General features: G+C 41.2%; 1 protein-coding gene across 1 annotated transcript; it reads right to left on the bottom strand.

Annotated features, from left to right (window-relative positions):
• Positions 1–163: 163 nt before the first annotated feature.
• On the bottom strand, positions 164–14,950 carry syt5b (synaptotagmin Vb). The gene is made up of 9 exons (XM_014158808.2): positions 14,809–14,950; positions 9,386–9,580; positions 8,124–8,302; positions 7,894–7,992; positions 2,607–2,774; positions 1,874–2,041; positions 1,595–1,712; positions 1,221–1,354; positions 164–1,114 (listed from the first exon to the last, which is right to left on the bottom strand). The coding sequence occupies exons 2-9, from the start codon at positions 9,567–9,569 to the stop codon at positions 905–907; spliced, it is 1,260 nt and encodes a 419-aa protein (XP_014014283.1). The 5' UTR covers positions 9,570–9,580; positions 14,809–14,950; the 3' UTR covers positions 164–904.
• Between the last annotated feature and the right edge of the window lie 921 nt (positions 14,951–15,871).

Genomic DNA, 15,871 nt, shown 5'->3' with positions numbered 1-15,871 from the left:
GACATGTGTAACAAAACTGCACATTTTAGAGTGGTCTTTTATTGTCCCTAGTACAAGGTGGACCTGTGTAATGATCATGCTGTTTAATCAGTTTATTGATATGCCACACCTGTCAGGTGGATGGATTATTTTGGCAAAGGAGAAATGCTCACTAACAGGGATGTAAACAAATTTGTGCAAAATATTTGAGAGAAATGCATATGGAAAATGTCTTGGATCTTTTATTTCAGCATATGAAACATGGGACCAACATTTTACATGTTGCGTTTATATTTTGGTTCAGTATAGTTGAAGTATCTTACGACCAACAAGCAAAACATAATGCAATCTTAATTCTAACTATAACCACAACCACTAATTATGTTTTTAACGTAGCCCTACATGACAGTTCACAAAATCAGAAGTAGTATATTTGTGTGGAATGCAAGCTTGTCAATGAGTCAAAAACCAATTGAATTCCTAAATCCGATTATCTGTAGCCTATAAGGCCATATAACAAAGGTGCACAATTTACATATTTTTTTTATTATTATTTTTTTTACATCTAGGCCTACATTTAGAAACCAACAGAGGGATGTTTTATAAAACAACTAAATAACATAGTATGGGCTATAATCATTCCTGAACATTGAGACAAATGCAGGTAATTTTAAAAACATCCAATGGTGTCAGAGACACAAACACATGAACGCTCATGCTGCAATGCGTGCACATACACACACGCGTACAAACACACGCGTACAAACACACACACACACTTAACAAAAAAGTACGCCAAAAAGAGATGACAGAAAAACAGACAGAGGCAAACATACAAAGAGGTCTTAATAACACTGAAAGACATATCAAAATGTTTTGCTTTCCTTGTGGATAACATTAATGATCCAAGGATGTTGAGGGATCATTAACGAGGTGGGACCTTCAGAGCTGCATCCACCTCCTCCTCTGGGCAGAGGACATGCCATTGGGCAACTGGACGTCTGGGATTGGCCAACATTTCTGACCAATGTTTGAGACCAACTCCTGTGGCACCGTAACCCATGAAGGTCTTCCCGATTGCATCGTTGCTCCCAAGCTTGTCGTAGTCATACACTGTTATGACGACCTGCACTTTCTGAATAAGAAACACAGAAGATACATTGAAACACTTACTATACTTCCAGAATACTGACTGGGTACTCTGCAACTACATATGGATTGATAAGGAAAAGATGCAATACCTGAATCTGCTCGAAGGGAATCTCAAAGCTGAAGCTCTCATTGAAGTAAGGATTGAGTGTGTTCTTCTTGACAGTTGTCTTCTTCTTCTTGATTCGTTTCCCATTGTGCTGCAGAACAATCTTCACAAATGGATCTGAGGGAAGGGTGGATGAGAAGGGAGCAAGCCAATTTGTTAATGTTTTTTGGTAGACTTTGATCAGACAAGGCTGCATGCCAGACAGCTGGTAGACTCACGAGGGCCGATTTTACACATATGTCATTTGAGGAATCTGTAATCGTGTGAACTGAAAACGTTGCTGATACATTTGCGAGGCCGCACAACTTTAGAGGGATCGAGAAAAGAACACTATTTGTTGAGAGATTTACAAATCACCTGATAAGCCACCAACATCCATCTTCTTTAGGTTCTTGGCCTCCATGATGTTGATAGTGAGTTTGCCAGCAGTAGGTACGTAGCGCAAGGAGATGCAGACATCACCCAGTTTCTCTGCCTTAGAGATGCACACCAGAGCAACATGGTGTTAAACCACCAGCCAGAAACGGATCAAATAAGGAGGAATCTATTACATTAAGTTGTGATCTATCCATCATGCAAATGGGCGGGTGACTGGATGGATGACCAAAGGGTTAGTAATACCATATTACATCATACCTCTTCTTTTTCACTGTTCTCCAGGTCCCTCCAACATTGCATTGGTTGTCCCAGATCCACACTGTTCATGGGAATCTTTATCTCCCCAATCACATCATGCTTGGAGAAACGGTCAAAGTCGAAGACCTGCAACACCAGGATCTTCCCTCCCAACTCTGTGTACGGGATCTTGGAGGAAAGGCAGGGGCATTAGTCACAAGTGCATGTCTGGCCAACTGATGCTCCTCGATAGAGAGAGATTTATGTAATGCATTGTTGGCTCTTGCTTAGAGTTATTAAAAAACAGCATTGGTTAGTGCAGTTCTTAATAGGTATATCAATGTACGGCGGTTTGCCGGAATTGATCAAAAACAGTTCAATGTAAAATAATAATTATACAATAAAACTTTAAATGCCAACATATAAGTACATATAACTACCAATTACAGACAAACAAAGCAAACAAATGAAAATGTATTGACAGGAGACAAGTAAAAATGCATTCTTAATTCTGCATTTTTAAAGTTGTTCGGGGATACCTTGACGGACGGCAATCAGAGTACGAGAGACAAACTACGAAGGGGAGCACGGACATGGGCTCGACTTCTGCCCACGTGAACTCAGAGACCAACAAGTGATACATCATCAACAACCTGGAACACCAACACAAGCTGCTACAGAGACAGAAAACAAACAAACAGACCCAGACATGAGACAAACAAACAATACCACAAGGCCAAGACACCACGTAAACCTTGAAGATGAAGGTCTCGTTGAAAACCGGGCACAGGTTCTTGCGCTGGACCTTAGTTTCATGCTTCTTCTTTTTGTCTGGGAGCAGGTAGACTTTTACATAGGGGTCTGAGGTACCCCCCATATCCATGGCAGCCAGATCCTGAGCCTGGAGGATACCCACTATAAGCTTTGGAGAGAGAAGACCAAGAGGAGGAGTCAGGATGGTGAAGATTAAATCGCCCAGAGGTTCAAGACATTTCTCCCAGAAAGTCTCAATTTCAGACATGGTTGATATTAACACATTATTGAATATATATAAAGTACCAGTCAAAAGTTTGGACACACCTTCTCATTCCAGGGTTTTTCTTTATTTTTACTATTTTCTACATTGTAGAATAATAGTGAAGACATCAAAACTATGAAATAACCTATGGAATCGTGCAGTGACCAAAAAAGTGTTAAACAAATCAAAATATATTTTATATTTGACATTCTTCAAAGTAGCCACCCTTTACCTCGATGACAGCTTTGCACACTCTTGGCATTCTCTCGGCCAGCTTCATGAGAAATGCTTTTCCAACAGTCTTGAAGGAGTTCCCACATATGCTGAGCACTTGTATGCTGCTTTTCCTTTACTCTACGGTCCAACTCATCCCAAACCATCTCAATTGGGTTGAGGTCGGGTGATTGTGGAGGCCAGGTCATTTGATGCAGCACTCCATCACTCTCCTTCTTGGTCAAATAGCCCTTACACAGCCTGGAGGTGTGTTGGGTCATTGTCCTGTTGAAAAACAAATAATAGTCCCACTAAGCGCAAACCAGATGAGATGGCGTATCGCTGCAGAATGCTGTGGTAGCCATGCTGGTTAAGTGTGTCTTGAATTTGAAATAAATCACCGACAGTGTCACCAGCAAAGCACCCCCACACCATCACACCTCCTTCGCCTCCGTGCTTCGTTGTGGGAACCACATGTCTAGATTATCCGTTCACCAACTCTGCGTCTCAGAAAGACACGGCGGTTGGAACCAAAAATCTCAAATTTGGACTCATCAGACCAAAGGACAGATTTCCACTGGTCTAATGTCTATTGCTCATGTTTCTTGGCCCAAGCAAGTCTCTTCTTCTTATTGTGTCCTTTAGTAGTGTTTTCATTGCAGTAATTTGACCATGAAGGCCTGATTCACACAGTCTCCTCTGAACAGTTGATGTTGAGATGAGTCTGTTACTTGAACTCTGTGAAGCATGTATTTTGGGCTGCAATTTCTGAGGCTGGTAACTCTAATGAACTTTTCCTCTGCAGAAGAGGTAACTCTGGGTCTTCCTTTCCTCTGGGTCTTCCTTTCCTTTCCTTTCCTTTCCTTTCTCCTCATGAGAGCCAGTTTCATCAAAGTGCTTGATAGTTTTTGCGACTGCACTTAAAGAAACTTTCAAAGTTCTTAACATTTTCTGCATTGACTGACCTTCATGTCTTAAAGTAATGATGGATTGTCATTTCTCTTTGCTTATTTGAGTTTTTCTTGCCATAATATGGACTTGGTCTTTTACCAAATAGGGCTATCTTCTGTATTCCACCCCTACCTTGTCACAACACAACTGATTGGCTCAAACACATTAAGAATGAAAGAAATTCCACAAATGAACTTTAAACAAGGCACTCCTGTTAATTGAAATGCATTCCAGGTGACTACCTCATGAAGCTGTCATCAAAGCAAAGGGTGGTTACTTTGAAGAATCTCAAATATAAAATATTTTTTGATTTGTTTAACACTTTTTTGGTTACTACATGATTCCATATGTGTGTGAGATGCAGAGTTGGTGAACGGATGATCTCCACTTGTGTGGTTCCCACCGTGAAGCATGGAGGAGGAGAAGGTTTGACGGTGCTTTGAAGGTGACACTGTCTGTGATTTATATAGAATTCAAGGCACACTTAACCAGCATGGCTACCACAGCATTCTGCAGTGATATGCCATCCCATCTGGTTTTGCGCTTAGTGGGACTATTATTTATTTTTTCTACTACATTTGATAATATGCTAAAATTATATCTTTACATTAAAAACCAAAGTCTATCAGAATTCCAGTCATTCCAATATATATTATACTACTTGATCTTCAAGAATAGGACTTGGAAATATGGAAGTATAGGTTAGCCAAATTGTTTTACCTGAGCATTACCCCAAAACTAAGGACTTATTAGCCAGCCCGACTCTGTTGTTTATGATTGTGTTGTCATGGAGGACAGATTGGGCTCATTGATTCAAGTTGAAAATTAAATGCTGGGCTCATGGAATGGCATGCTTTGAGCACTGCTGAAAGTGCTATTTACATGTGAAAAATGAATGCCATATGCTGCATTTAGGCATCTATAGGCCTATTGTTTATCTTTTTATTGGTGACACTTTCATATCTTGATAATATGCAGCTGTTTAAAGGGCAAATCCACAGATGAAACAATACTGTCGCCCCACCTCTGTTTTGGTAAAAAGGGGCTGGAGAAATGCAACCACTTTCAGATTAATAGACATAGCTATGGATTTAAGGACTGTCCATCCATGATATTAAAACTATTGTTTTAACCATGTTACATTTACAATGTTTACAAACATTGGAATAAAACAAGCTTATATTTTGGGTTCTCATGGAGTGTGACAGTTGAACTAAACTCATGAGAGATTCATTAATTATATTCTTCAAGAATCAATGGATAATATATATATATATATATATATATATATATATATATATATATATATATATATATATATATATATATCCATTGATATATATATCATTTATAAGTCCAAAAATTGATGTAGCAAATACAGATTGCCCCTTTAAGTCTAGCAGAAGTGTGCAAGTTTGAGCATGTGTCCATTAAGCCTATGGATTATTGTTTTTTATCAGCGTGAATTAGATTGAGCAGTAAAAGCCCCACTTTTATTCCATAGGCTTGGATCCTCACTATGCAGCTGTTGCAAGAGCTCATTTTTCACTGGCTGTCCACTGGTTTCAAAAACAATGATTGACAGGCAGCTTAAACTTCTTTAATTCAACCATTATTGGGTTCAAATACACATGCAAGGTGGAACAAAATTAAATTTGTGCCTTTTTTCAATGCTGATTTGAATGTCATTGAGAAAACGGAGAAGTATCAAAGATTATTTTTTCGCAAACATCCTTTCTGAATTTAAAAGTACTCTAAGTAATCATCTAGTTTTTCAAAAGTATCTGTAATCTGATTACAATTTTTTTGCTGGTAACGTAAGGGATTACAGTTACGTTTTTTGTAATCCTCACCCCCCTCATCCATTTGTTTTGTACACTGCTGCTACTCGCTGTTTATTATCTATGCATAGTCACTTCACCCCTTCCTACATGTACAAATTACCTCAACTAACCTGTACCCCTGCACACTGACTTGGTACCGGTACCCCTTGTATATAGCGTCGTTATTGTTATTTTATTGTGTTACTTTGTATTATTTTTTACTTTAGTTTATTTAGTAAATATTTTCTTAACTCTTCTCGAACTACACTGTTGGTTAAGGGCTTGGAAGTAAGCATTTCACGGGAGGGTCTACACTTGTATTCGGCACATGTGACAAATAAAGTTTGATTTGATGTAACGGATTACATGCAATCCGTTACTCCTCAACCCTGTATATAATATACACACACTATATGGCCAAAAGTATGTGGTCACCTGCTCATTGAACATCTCATTCCAAAATCATGGGCATTAATTTGGAGTTGGTCCCTCCTTTGCTGCTATAACAGCCTCCACTCTTCTGGGAAGGCTTTCCACTTGATGTCGGATCATTGCTGCAGGGACTTGCTTCCATTCAGCCACAAGAGCATTAGTGAGGTCAGGCACTGTTGTTGGGCGATTAGGCCTGGCTCACAGTCGGCGTTCCAATTCATCCCAAAGGTGTTCGATGGGGTTGAGGTCAGGGCTCTACAGGCCAGTCAAGTTCTTCCACACCGATCTCGACAAACCATTTCTGTATGGTCCTCGCTTTGTGCACAGGGGCATTGTCATGCTGAAACAGGAAAGGGCCTTCCCCAAACTGTTGCCACAAAGAAGCACAGAAACGTCTAGAATGTCATTGTATGCTGTAGCGTTAAGATTTCTCTTCACTGGAACTAAGGGGCCTAGCCCGAACCATGAAAAACATCCCCAAACCATTATTCCTCCTCCACCAAGCTTTACAGTTGGCACAATGCATTCAGGCAGGTAGCGTTCTCCTGGCATATGCCAAACCCAGATTTGTCCGTCAGACTGCCAGATAGTGAAGCGTGATTGATCACTCCAGATAACGCATTTCCGCTGCTCCAGAGTCCAATGGCGGCGAGCTTTACACCACTCCAGCCGACGCTTGGCATTGTGCATGGTGATCTTTTGTGCGGCTGCTCGGCCATCGAAACCCATTTCATGAAGCTCCCGACAAACTGTTCTTGTGCTGACGTTGCTTCCAGAGGCAGTTTGGAACTCAGTAGTGAGTGTTGCAACCGAGGACAGACAATTTTTACGTTCAATGCGCTTCAGCACTCGTCGGATCCCGTTCTGTGAGCTTGTGTGGCCTACCACTTTGCGGCTATGCCGTTGTTGCTCTTAGACATTTCCACTTCACAATAACAGCACTTACAGTTGACCGGGGCAGCTCTAGCAGGGCAGAACTGACTTGACAAACTGACTTGTTGGAAAGGTGGCATCATATGACAGTGCCACGTTGAAAGTCACTGAGCTCTTCAGTAAGGCAATTCTACTGCCAATGTTTGTCTATGGAGAGTGCATGGCTGTGTGTTCAATATTATACACTTGTCAGCAACGGGTGAGGCTGAAATAGCTGAATCCACTAATTTGAAGGGGTGTCCACATACTTAACTAATGTTGTCACACACCAGGTAGGCTAGTATTTTTCTGTTTTACATCTTTGCTAAGTGTATGTACTGATTGTAAGTTGCTCTGGAGAATAGCATCTGCTTCAGTAAATAACAGAATTGCAACAAATGTGCTGTGCTGTCATATATAAGGCACTGTGTTTTGCGCAGTCATGTGACATAGCAAGACTATCCAGAAATGAGAATTACACAAAAAAATTTAAGCAATTGTCTGATGGTGGTGCTGGACCATCTGAGATAAAAAGAAAAGGGGACTGTTTGATGAAAAAGCTTTAAATAATGGTTCAAATCCAGGCCATGTGACATGATTGCGCAAAACACAGGGCGCTAGTCATACAGTATTAGTACAGGGGCCTCTTTTGACAAAGTATCGTATCATACAACAAAAGGACTTGGCACTACCTGGGCATCTGTGAAGTTGTAGTCCAAGGAGAACTCCAGTTTTCCCAGCTTCTCCTGCTCCTTCTCCTCTCCTTCTCCTTCTTTCTTATCCCCTTCTTCCTGAATAATAGAGCGCAGACAAATCTTTTCTGTTTTTGTTTGATACTGCACGGCACTGTCTATATTTCTCACGTTCATGGGAAATGTGTGTATTTCATCTCTTCCCCATCTTTCCCCTGTATCCATCTCACCTTATCGCCACCCTCTCCTCCCCCTTCGTTGTCTGCCTTCCTCCGGCGGCCAGCCTTCCTCTCCCTCACTTTCTTTGTTTTTTTCTTTTTCCCAAAGCATTTTTTGAAGAGGCAGAAGGTGCAGCATCCTACCAACACCAGCACCACTACGACGATAGCCCCGACTGCCCACATAGGGACTACAGAAGAAAGAGGCAACACAATTAACATATAATGACATACTGTCTATCTTAACATATGAGAAACTATACCAAGATACTTGAAACAGGGAGGGAAGCAGACAATATACCAGGACAAGTTGGAAGTCTATTCTTTCACCCTAAGGTGCTCGATGTTGACTAGTGGATCACATCAGAATAAGGGACGAGGTTTGTTAATGACAGCGAAAAACAAATCTTAAAGGAAAACAATAACAGACATAATTGCTATAGACTTTGATGGGGTTGTAATGTCACAATGTACACAAGAGAAGGGAGGCTGTACCAATATACAGTTGCGGTCAAATATTTGTGGCACCGTTGTACGATTCACTATTTCTTCTCAAATAAGTTGAAATTGAAAAATAACTTTGGTGTATTTGTTTGATTTACATCTGCACAGGACTAACAACAAAACTGACATTTTGACTTTTCTCTACAAAGTAAAACAAAAAAATCTCCTGGGCTAAATTATACAAAAATACAAATTAATTTGATTGGAGGCAAGTCATTCTTGTTTAGGGTGTAATTTATGTCACCTGTGGTAAGTTGTAGGTGCCTACAGGGTAACAATAGTCATTCAACCAGTTTTGAAAGACTAAACGGAACTTTCTTCTCTATTGCACTGCATGATAAAGTGCAAAGGTGCCAATATATTTGTCTGCAACTGTAGGTATACTCAAAGTAAATGCACATGGAGAATGAAAACGTTATTACTTCTTTGAATAATTCCCGTGAGAAAAGAGGAATGATATGATAAAATGAAGATGAAGGGAGATGAGGAAGTGACATCGTGGATTCCGTGTTCCATTCCATAGTTCTAACATCTGTCATGGCTTATATGTATGCTCATATAACTCTTATTCTATTTTTGTCACCAACTCTCACTCAGTCCCTCCACCCCAAAAAAATCCATGAGAGAATTAAATTGCCACATCAGGATCAGGACCCAAGCAGATTTCAACCTTCCACGATAGCTACAGAGATGACATAGAAGTTAGGAAAACAGCATCTGTGTAGTCCTCAGTCTTGTCCAATTCCATCTACATGCCAGGAACTACTTACGTGGCAGATGGCCAATCTCATTCATGAACTTGTTCTTCATGTGGTCATAGTTGTGGTGGCCGGGGTGGTGTGTTGGAGGGACGTGGGCAGCTGGTTCCTCTACTTGTTCTGCCTCTTTTTCATGTTCAGGTTCTGGTTTTTCCGGCTCCGCAGCCCGACGGGCCCGGAACTGCACACTGGCCATCCTTATTTCAGCTGATAAATAGCAGGTACAGGACAAGGACGCATAGGATTAGTTGGCCCCAAACAAATTCTAGGCCATGTTGACACAGATAATGATGATTGATAGAATAAGATAATTCGATGTCTCATGTATTTATATCATCGTATGGATAGTTTAGAACATTCAGGTTTCTAGTTGCAGTGTGTGAATTCAAGTAGGCTAAACGTGTATGTATTATCCAAAAGTGTGTGAGCGTCACCTCCTTCAGAGAGCACCTGACAATAAACCAGATGCTCAACAAGGCTGACCTTAATCCCTTTTACTCTCATCCCATCCCATCCCACCCCTCCCCATAACCCACCATGTCGCGCCCCCTCTCTCTTCTCTTCACTCCCTCTCTCGCCATATCTATCTATCTATCTATCTATCTATCTATCTATCTATCTATCTATCTATCTATCTATCTATCTATCTATCTATCTATCTATCTATCTATCTATCTATCGCTCTCTCTCTGCTGACACATAACTGGATTACTACAGTATTAATCCAAAATCCCAGACCCCCGAAGCTTAACTAAGAGGTGGTTTACCCCCTCCCATTCCCCGCTGTCCCCAGTCCCAGCATCTCCTACCCTCTCTCTCATACAGTGAGGGAAAGAAGTGTTTGATCCCCTGCTGATTTTGTACGTTTGCCCACTGACAAAGAAATGATCAGTCTATAATTTTAATGGTAGGTTTATTTGAACAATGAGAGACAGAATAACAACCAAAAAATCCAGAAAAACAAATGTCAAAAATGTTATAAATTGATTTGCATTTTAATGAGGGAAATAAGTATTTGACCCCCTCTCAATCAGAAAGATTTCTGGCTCCCAGGTGTCTTTTATACAGGTAACGAGCTGAGATTAGGAGCACACTCTTAAAGGGAGTGCTCCTAATCTCATCTTGTTACCTGTATAAAAGACACCTGTCCACAGAAGCAATCAATCAATCAGATTCCAAACTCTCCACCATGGCCAAGACCAAAGAGCTCTCCAAGGATGTCAGGGACAAGATTGTAGACCTACACAAGGCTGGAATGGGCTACAAGACTATCGCCAAGCAGCTTGGTGAGAAGGTGAAAACAATTGGTGTGATTATTCGCAAATGGAAGAAACACAAAAGAACTGTCAATCTCCCTCGGCCTGGGGCTCCATGCAAGATCTCACCTTGTGGAGCTGCAATGATCATGAGAACGGTGAGGAATCAGCTCAGAACTACATGGGAGGATCTTGTCAATGATCTCAAGGCAGCTGGGGCCATAGTCACCAAGAAAACAATTGGTAACACACTACGCCGTGAAGGATTGAAATCCCGCAGCGCCCGCAAGGTCCCCCTGCTCAAGAAAGCACATACACATGCCCGTCTGAAGTTTGCCAATGAACATCTGAATGATTCAGAGGACAACTGGGTGAAAGTCTTGTGGTCAGATGAGACCAAAATGGAGCTCTTTGGCATCAACTCAACTCGCCGTGTTTGGAGGAGGAGGAATGCTGCCTATGACCCCAAGAACACCATCCCCACTGTCAAACATGGAGGTGGAAACATTATGCTTTGGGGGTGTTTTTCTGCTAAGGGGACAGGACAACTTCACCGCATCAAAGGGACGATGGACGGGGCCATGTACCGTCAAATCTTGGGTGAGAACCTCCTTCCCTCAGCCAGGGCATTGAAAATGGGTCGTGGATGGGTATTCCAGCATGACAATGACCCAAAACACACGGCCAAGGCAACAAGAACAAGGAGTGGCTCAGGAAGAAGCACATTAAGGTCCTGGAGTGATCTAGCCAGTCTCCAGACCTTAATCCCATAGAAAATCTGTGGAGGGAGCTGAAGGTTCGAGTTGCCAAATGTCAGCCTCGAAACCTTAATGACTTGGAGAAGATCTGCAAAGAGGGGTGGGACAAAATCCCTCCTGAGATGTGTGCAAACCTGGTGGCCAACTACAAGAAACGTCTGACCTCTGGGATTGCCAACAAGGGTTTTGCCACCAAGTACTAAGTCATGTATTGCAGAGGGGTCAAATACTTATTTCCCTCATTAAAATGCAAATCATTTTATAACATTTTGACATGCGTTTTTCTGGATGTTTTTGTTGTTATTCTGTCTCCCACTGTTCATATAAACCTACCATTAAAATGATAAACTGATCATTTCTTTGTCAGTGGGCAAACATACAAAATCAGCAGGGGATCAAATACTTTTTTCCCTCACTAACTGGCACTGGTTTCAGGAGTAGTGGGTCTATATCTAGTAATTTCAGAGGATAATGTCCAATGGCATGTACTGTGAAGGGAAAGCTCAATCACAAGTTTTACATAACATTTCCTTGGCTTGTCCATCCTCCTTCCTTACAATTCTGCCTATTTCTAGACCATCTTTAAAATGCAATAGATGCATCTAGTGCTTCCCCATGAATACATATGATAATGGAAATTTGAGGAAATAAAAAAGATTTTAAGATTATACAGCTGTACAGCTAATGGTGATTGCTTCATGAAAGCATAGTAAAACTAAACATGAAGCGATTTGCAGAGAGAGTAGGAAAATAGGTGATGAACTGAATGCATGTGTAGGACATATTTTCAGGTTTAATTACATGTTTTCATATCTCTGCTCTGCACCTCACCCATTATAGATGTGACATATTCACTACATGATCAAAGTATGTGGACACCTGCTCGTCGAACATCTCATTCCAAAATCATGGGTATTAACATGGAGTTGGTCCCCCCCTTCCTCCACCAAACTTTACAGTTGGCACTATGCATTAAGGCAGGTAGCGTTCTCCTGGCATCTGCCAAACCCAGATTCGTCCGTCGGATTGCACTTCGTCCGTCGGACTGCACTCGTTTCCACTGCTCCAAAGTCCAATGGCGGCGAGCTGTACACCTCTCTAGCTGACGCTTGGCATTGCGATCTAAGGTTTGTGTGCGGTTGCTTGGCCATGGAAACCCATTTCATGAAGCTCCCGACGAACACTTCTGCTGACATTGCTTCCAGAAGCAGTTTGGAACTCAGTAGTGAGTGTTAGAAAATCAAATCAAATCAAATGTTATTTGTCACATGCACCGAATTCAACAGGTGTAGACCTTACAGTGAAATGCTTACTTACAAGCCCTTAGCAAACAATGCAGTTTAAGAAAAATAAGTGTTAAGCAAAAAAATTAAAATAAAAGTAACAAATAATTAGAGAGCAACAGTATAATAACAATAGTGAGGCTATATACAGAGGGTACCGGTACAGTGTCAAATGTGCGTTAGTCGAGGTAATTGAGGTAATATGTACATGTAGGTTGAGTTAAAGTGACTATGCATAGATAATAAACAGAGAGTAGCAGCAGCGTAAAAGTGTGTGTGGTGGGGGGGGGGGCAATGCAAATAGTCTGGGTAGCCATTTGATTAGCTATTCAGGAGTCTTATGGCCGAGCAGTTGCCATACCAGGCAGTGATGCAACCAGTCAGGATGCTCTCGATGGTGCAGCTGTAGAACTTTTTGAGGATCTGAGGACCCATGCCAGATCTTTTCAGTTTCCTGAGGGGGAATAGGCTGTGTCGTGTCCTCTTCACAACTGTCTTGGTGTGTTTGGACCATGCTAGTTTGTTGGTGACAACTTGAAGCTCTCAACCTGCTCCACTACAGCTCGTCGATGAGAATGGGGGCGTGCTCTGTCCTCCTTTTCCTGTAGTCCACAATCATCTCCTTTGTCTTGATCACGTTGAGGGAGAGGATGTTGTCCTGGCACCACACGACCAGGTCTCTAACCTCCACCCTATAGGCTGTCTCATTGTTGTCGGTGATCAGGCCTACCACTGTTGTGTCATCGGCAAACTTAATGATTTTGTTGGAATCGACCCTGGCAGTGCAGTCATGAGTGAACAGGGAGTACAGGAGGGGACTGAGCACGCACCCCTGAGGGGCCCCCGTGTTCAGGATCAGCATGGCAGATGTGTTGTTACCTGAAAAACTCCCCAGTCCTTAACGATTACAAGCATACCCATAACATGATAGAGCCACCACTAGGATTGAAAATATGGAGTGTTCAGTAATGTACTGGATTTGCCACAAACATCACTTTGTATTCAGGCATTTGAAACCTCCCTGGTCTTTGTGGTTGAATCTGTGTTTAAAATTCACTGAGGGACCTTACAGATAATTGTACGGGGTACAGACATTAGGTAGTCATTCAAAAATCATATTAGACACTATTATTTCACTCAGAGTGAGTCCATGCAACTTATTATATGACTTGTGAATCAAATGTTTACTCCTGAACTTATTTAGGCTTGCTCTAACAAAGGGGTTGAATACTTATTGACTGAAGACCTTTCAGCTTTTCATTTGTAATTGATTTGTGAACATTTCTTAAAACACAATTACATTTAGAAATTATGGGGTATTGTATGTCGGCCAGTGACAAAATATCTAAATTTAATTATTTATTCAATTCAAGCTGTAACACAACAAAATGTGAAAAAAGTCAAGGGGGTGTGAATACTTTCTGAATGCAATGAACCTCTTTATTTAGGTTGATGGCATGACGTTGAAACAATGACATTAATTCAAACAAAACATTTTACTATCTACATTGAAACAAGGTAAAAAATAAAATGTCTCATCAAATATGGAATTAATCTTCTTTTCAACCACCCCAATATATTATACACTGACTGTACGAAACATTAGGAACTCATGCTCTTTCCATGACAGACTGACCAGATGAATCCAGGTGGAAGCTATGATCCCTTATTGGTGTCACTTGTTAAATTCACTTCAATCAGTGTAGATGAAGGGGCGGAGACAGGTTAAAGAAGGATTTTTAGGCCTTAAAATAAATAGATATAAATATGTTTCTGCGTGGAATTTTCTACCTCGTTTTAAACGTATACATAGTTATGATCTTTATGTTGAAATTAGATTGATGAAACAACCTGTTAGTCATGTTAAGTCATTGTATTTAAGTTAAGGATTGACCTAAATTTCAATGTTTACAACGCTGGTTGAAAAGAGATGAGAACAGTGCTGATGACTTTTTGCGAATCCTTGTTGGTTCCACGTCACAATAGGTTGACAAATGGCTATGAAACAACATTGATTCAATAAGTGTGTTCCCAGTGGGAAAAGCAATTCTCATCTATGCAACTGTTAACAATTCTTACTTGGTAATCTTCAAGAGATTTCAGATGATGATTATGAAATGAAATAGCATTGGGCTTACCTGTTAATATTTTCCCCTCTGTCTTTTATATCATCAATTTGGAATAAACCACTTTTGTGTCAAAATGGCCCTTGGGAACCCTCACACACCCATCGTTCCTTCCTTCGTGAATATTCCAGCGACTGTTATGCCTGTCAGCTTGCCCCCCCCCCCCTTCTAAGCTAAAGCGCTGTCAAATCACTAAAGCAGCCCTTGACATTAATCTCGCTCTCCCCCACCCTCCCTATAGGAGTATGTCAACAACACATCTGTTGCTCTATCTCTTTGTTTAAATTGAAATTCCATAAGAGCAACAGTCGTAGCCTTTTATTTAACTTCCCTCACTTTGTAGGGAGATCAAACACATTGATCAGTCTGTGGTTCTCGCCGTGAGAGTGGAAAAGGTGCCCGTTCGATCATTAGATTGAAGTGGTGGTTTTGTTTATCCATCAAAGCTGAGATTGAAGAGCATCCCTCATCTCCCTCCACTAATCCTCAGGACATAGCTATCCTCTCAGTCAATCATCTATCTGGGGAGTACTTTCATTGAGAGTGGATAGTCCATCCTGTTCATCCCTTGGGTTACCATTTTACAGTACAGAAAACACACTCATTCAAAGGAATCTGACAATGAGTGAGAATCGTAAAATAAGAAACCATACAAACATTTATTTTCTCCCCCTCTGAATCTGCAATGTTGGAGCACCAATGGAAAAAAATGAAATGGGAACATTCTAATTTAGGAGTTTGACTCAAAATGATTAATTCGATTTTTGCGATCCATTAGATTTATATGATCATTAAAACAAATATTGTAATATTACAGCCCCGCCATTAACATCGACGGGGCTGTAATGGAGTGGGTCGAGAGTTTCAAGTTCCTTGGTGTCCACATCACCAACGAACTATCAAGGTCCAAACACACCAAGATAGTAGTGAACAGGGCAAGACAAAGCCTATTCCCCCTCAGGAGACTGAAAAGATTTGGCATGGGTCCTCAGATCCTCAAAAGGTTCTACAGCTGGACCATCGAGAGCATCCTGACTGATTGCATCACTGCCTGGTATGGCAACTGTTCAGCCTC

Source organism: Salmo salar, chromosome ssa19 (assembly GCF_905237065.1).
Source record: "Salmo salar chromosome ssa19, Ssal_v3.1, whole genome shotgun sequence".
In the NCBI taxonomy this organism is placed as follows: domain Eukaryota; kingdom Metazoa; phylum Chordata; class Actinopteri; order Salmoniformes; family Salmonidae; genus Salmo; species Salmo salar.
The sequence above is the reverse complement of the archived record's forward strand: the minus strand, read 5'-3'. Positions and strand labels throughout refer to the sequence as shown.

What these genes read in the sequence shown, in the direction of transcription:
- syt5b (XM_014158808.2), bottom strand. Translation starts at nt 9,569, where the DNA reads ATGGCCAGTGTGCAGTTCCGGGCCCGTCGGGCTGCGGAGCCGGAAAAA. An exon ending in TGAGATTGGCCATCTGCCAC is followed by an intron (nt 8,303 to 9,385) that starts GTAAGTAGTTCC and finishes TTTCTTCTGTAG; the next exon opens with TCCCTATGTGGGCAGTCGGG. An exon ending in ACGAGACCTTCATCTTCAAG is followed by an intron (nt 2,042 to 2,606) that starts GTTTACGTGGTG and finishes CTTTCCTCCAAG; the next exon opens with ATCCCGTACACAGAGTTGGG.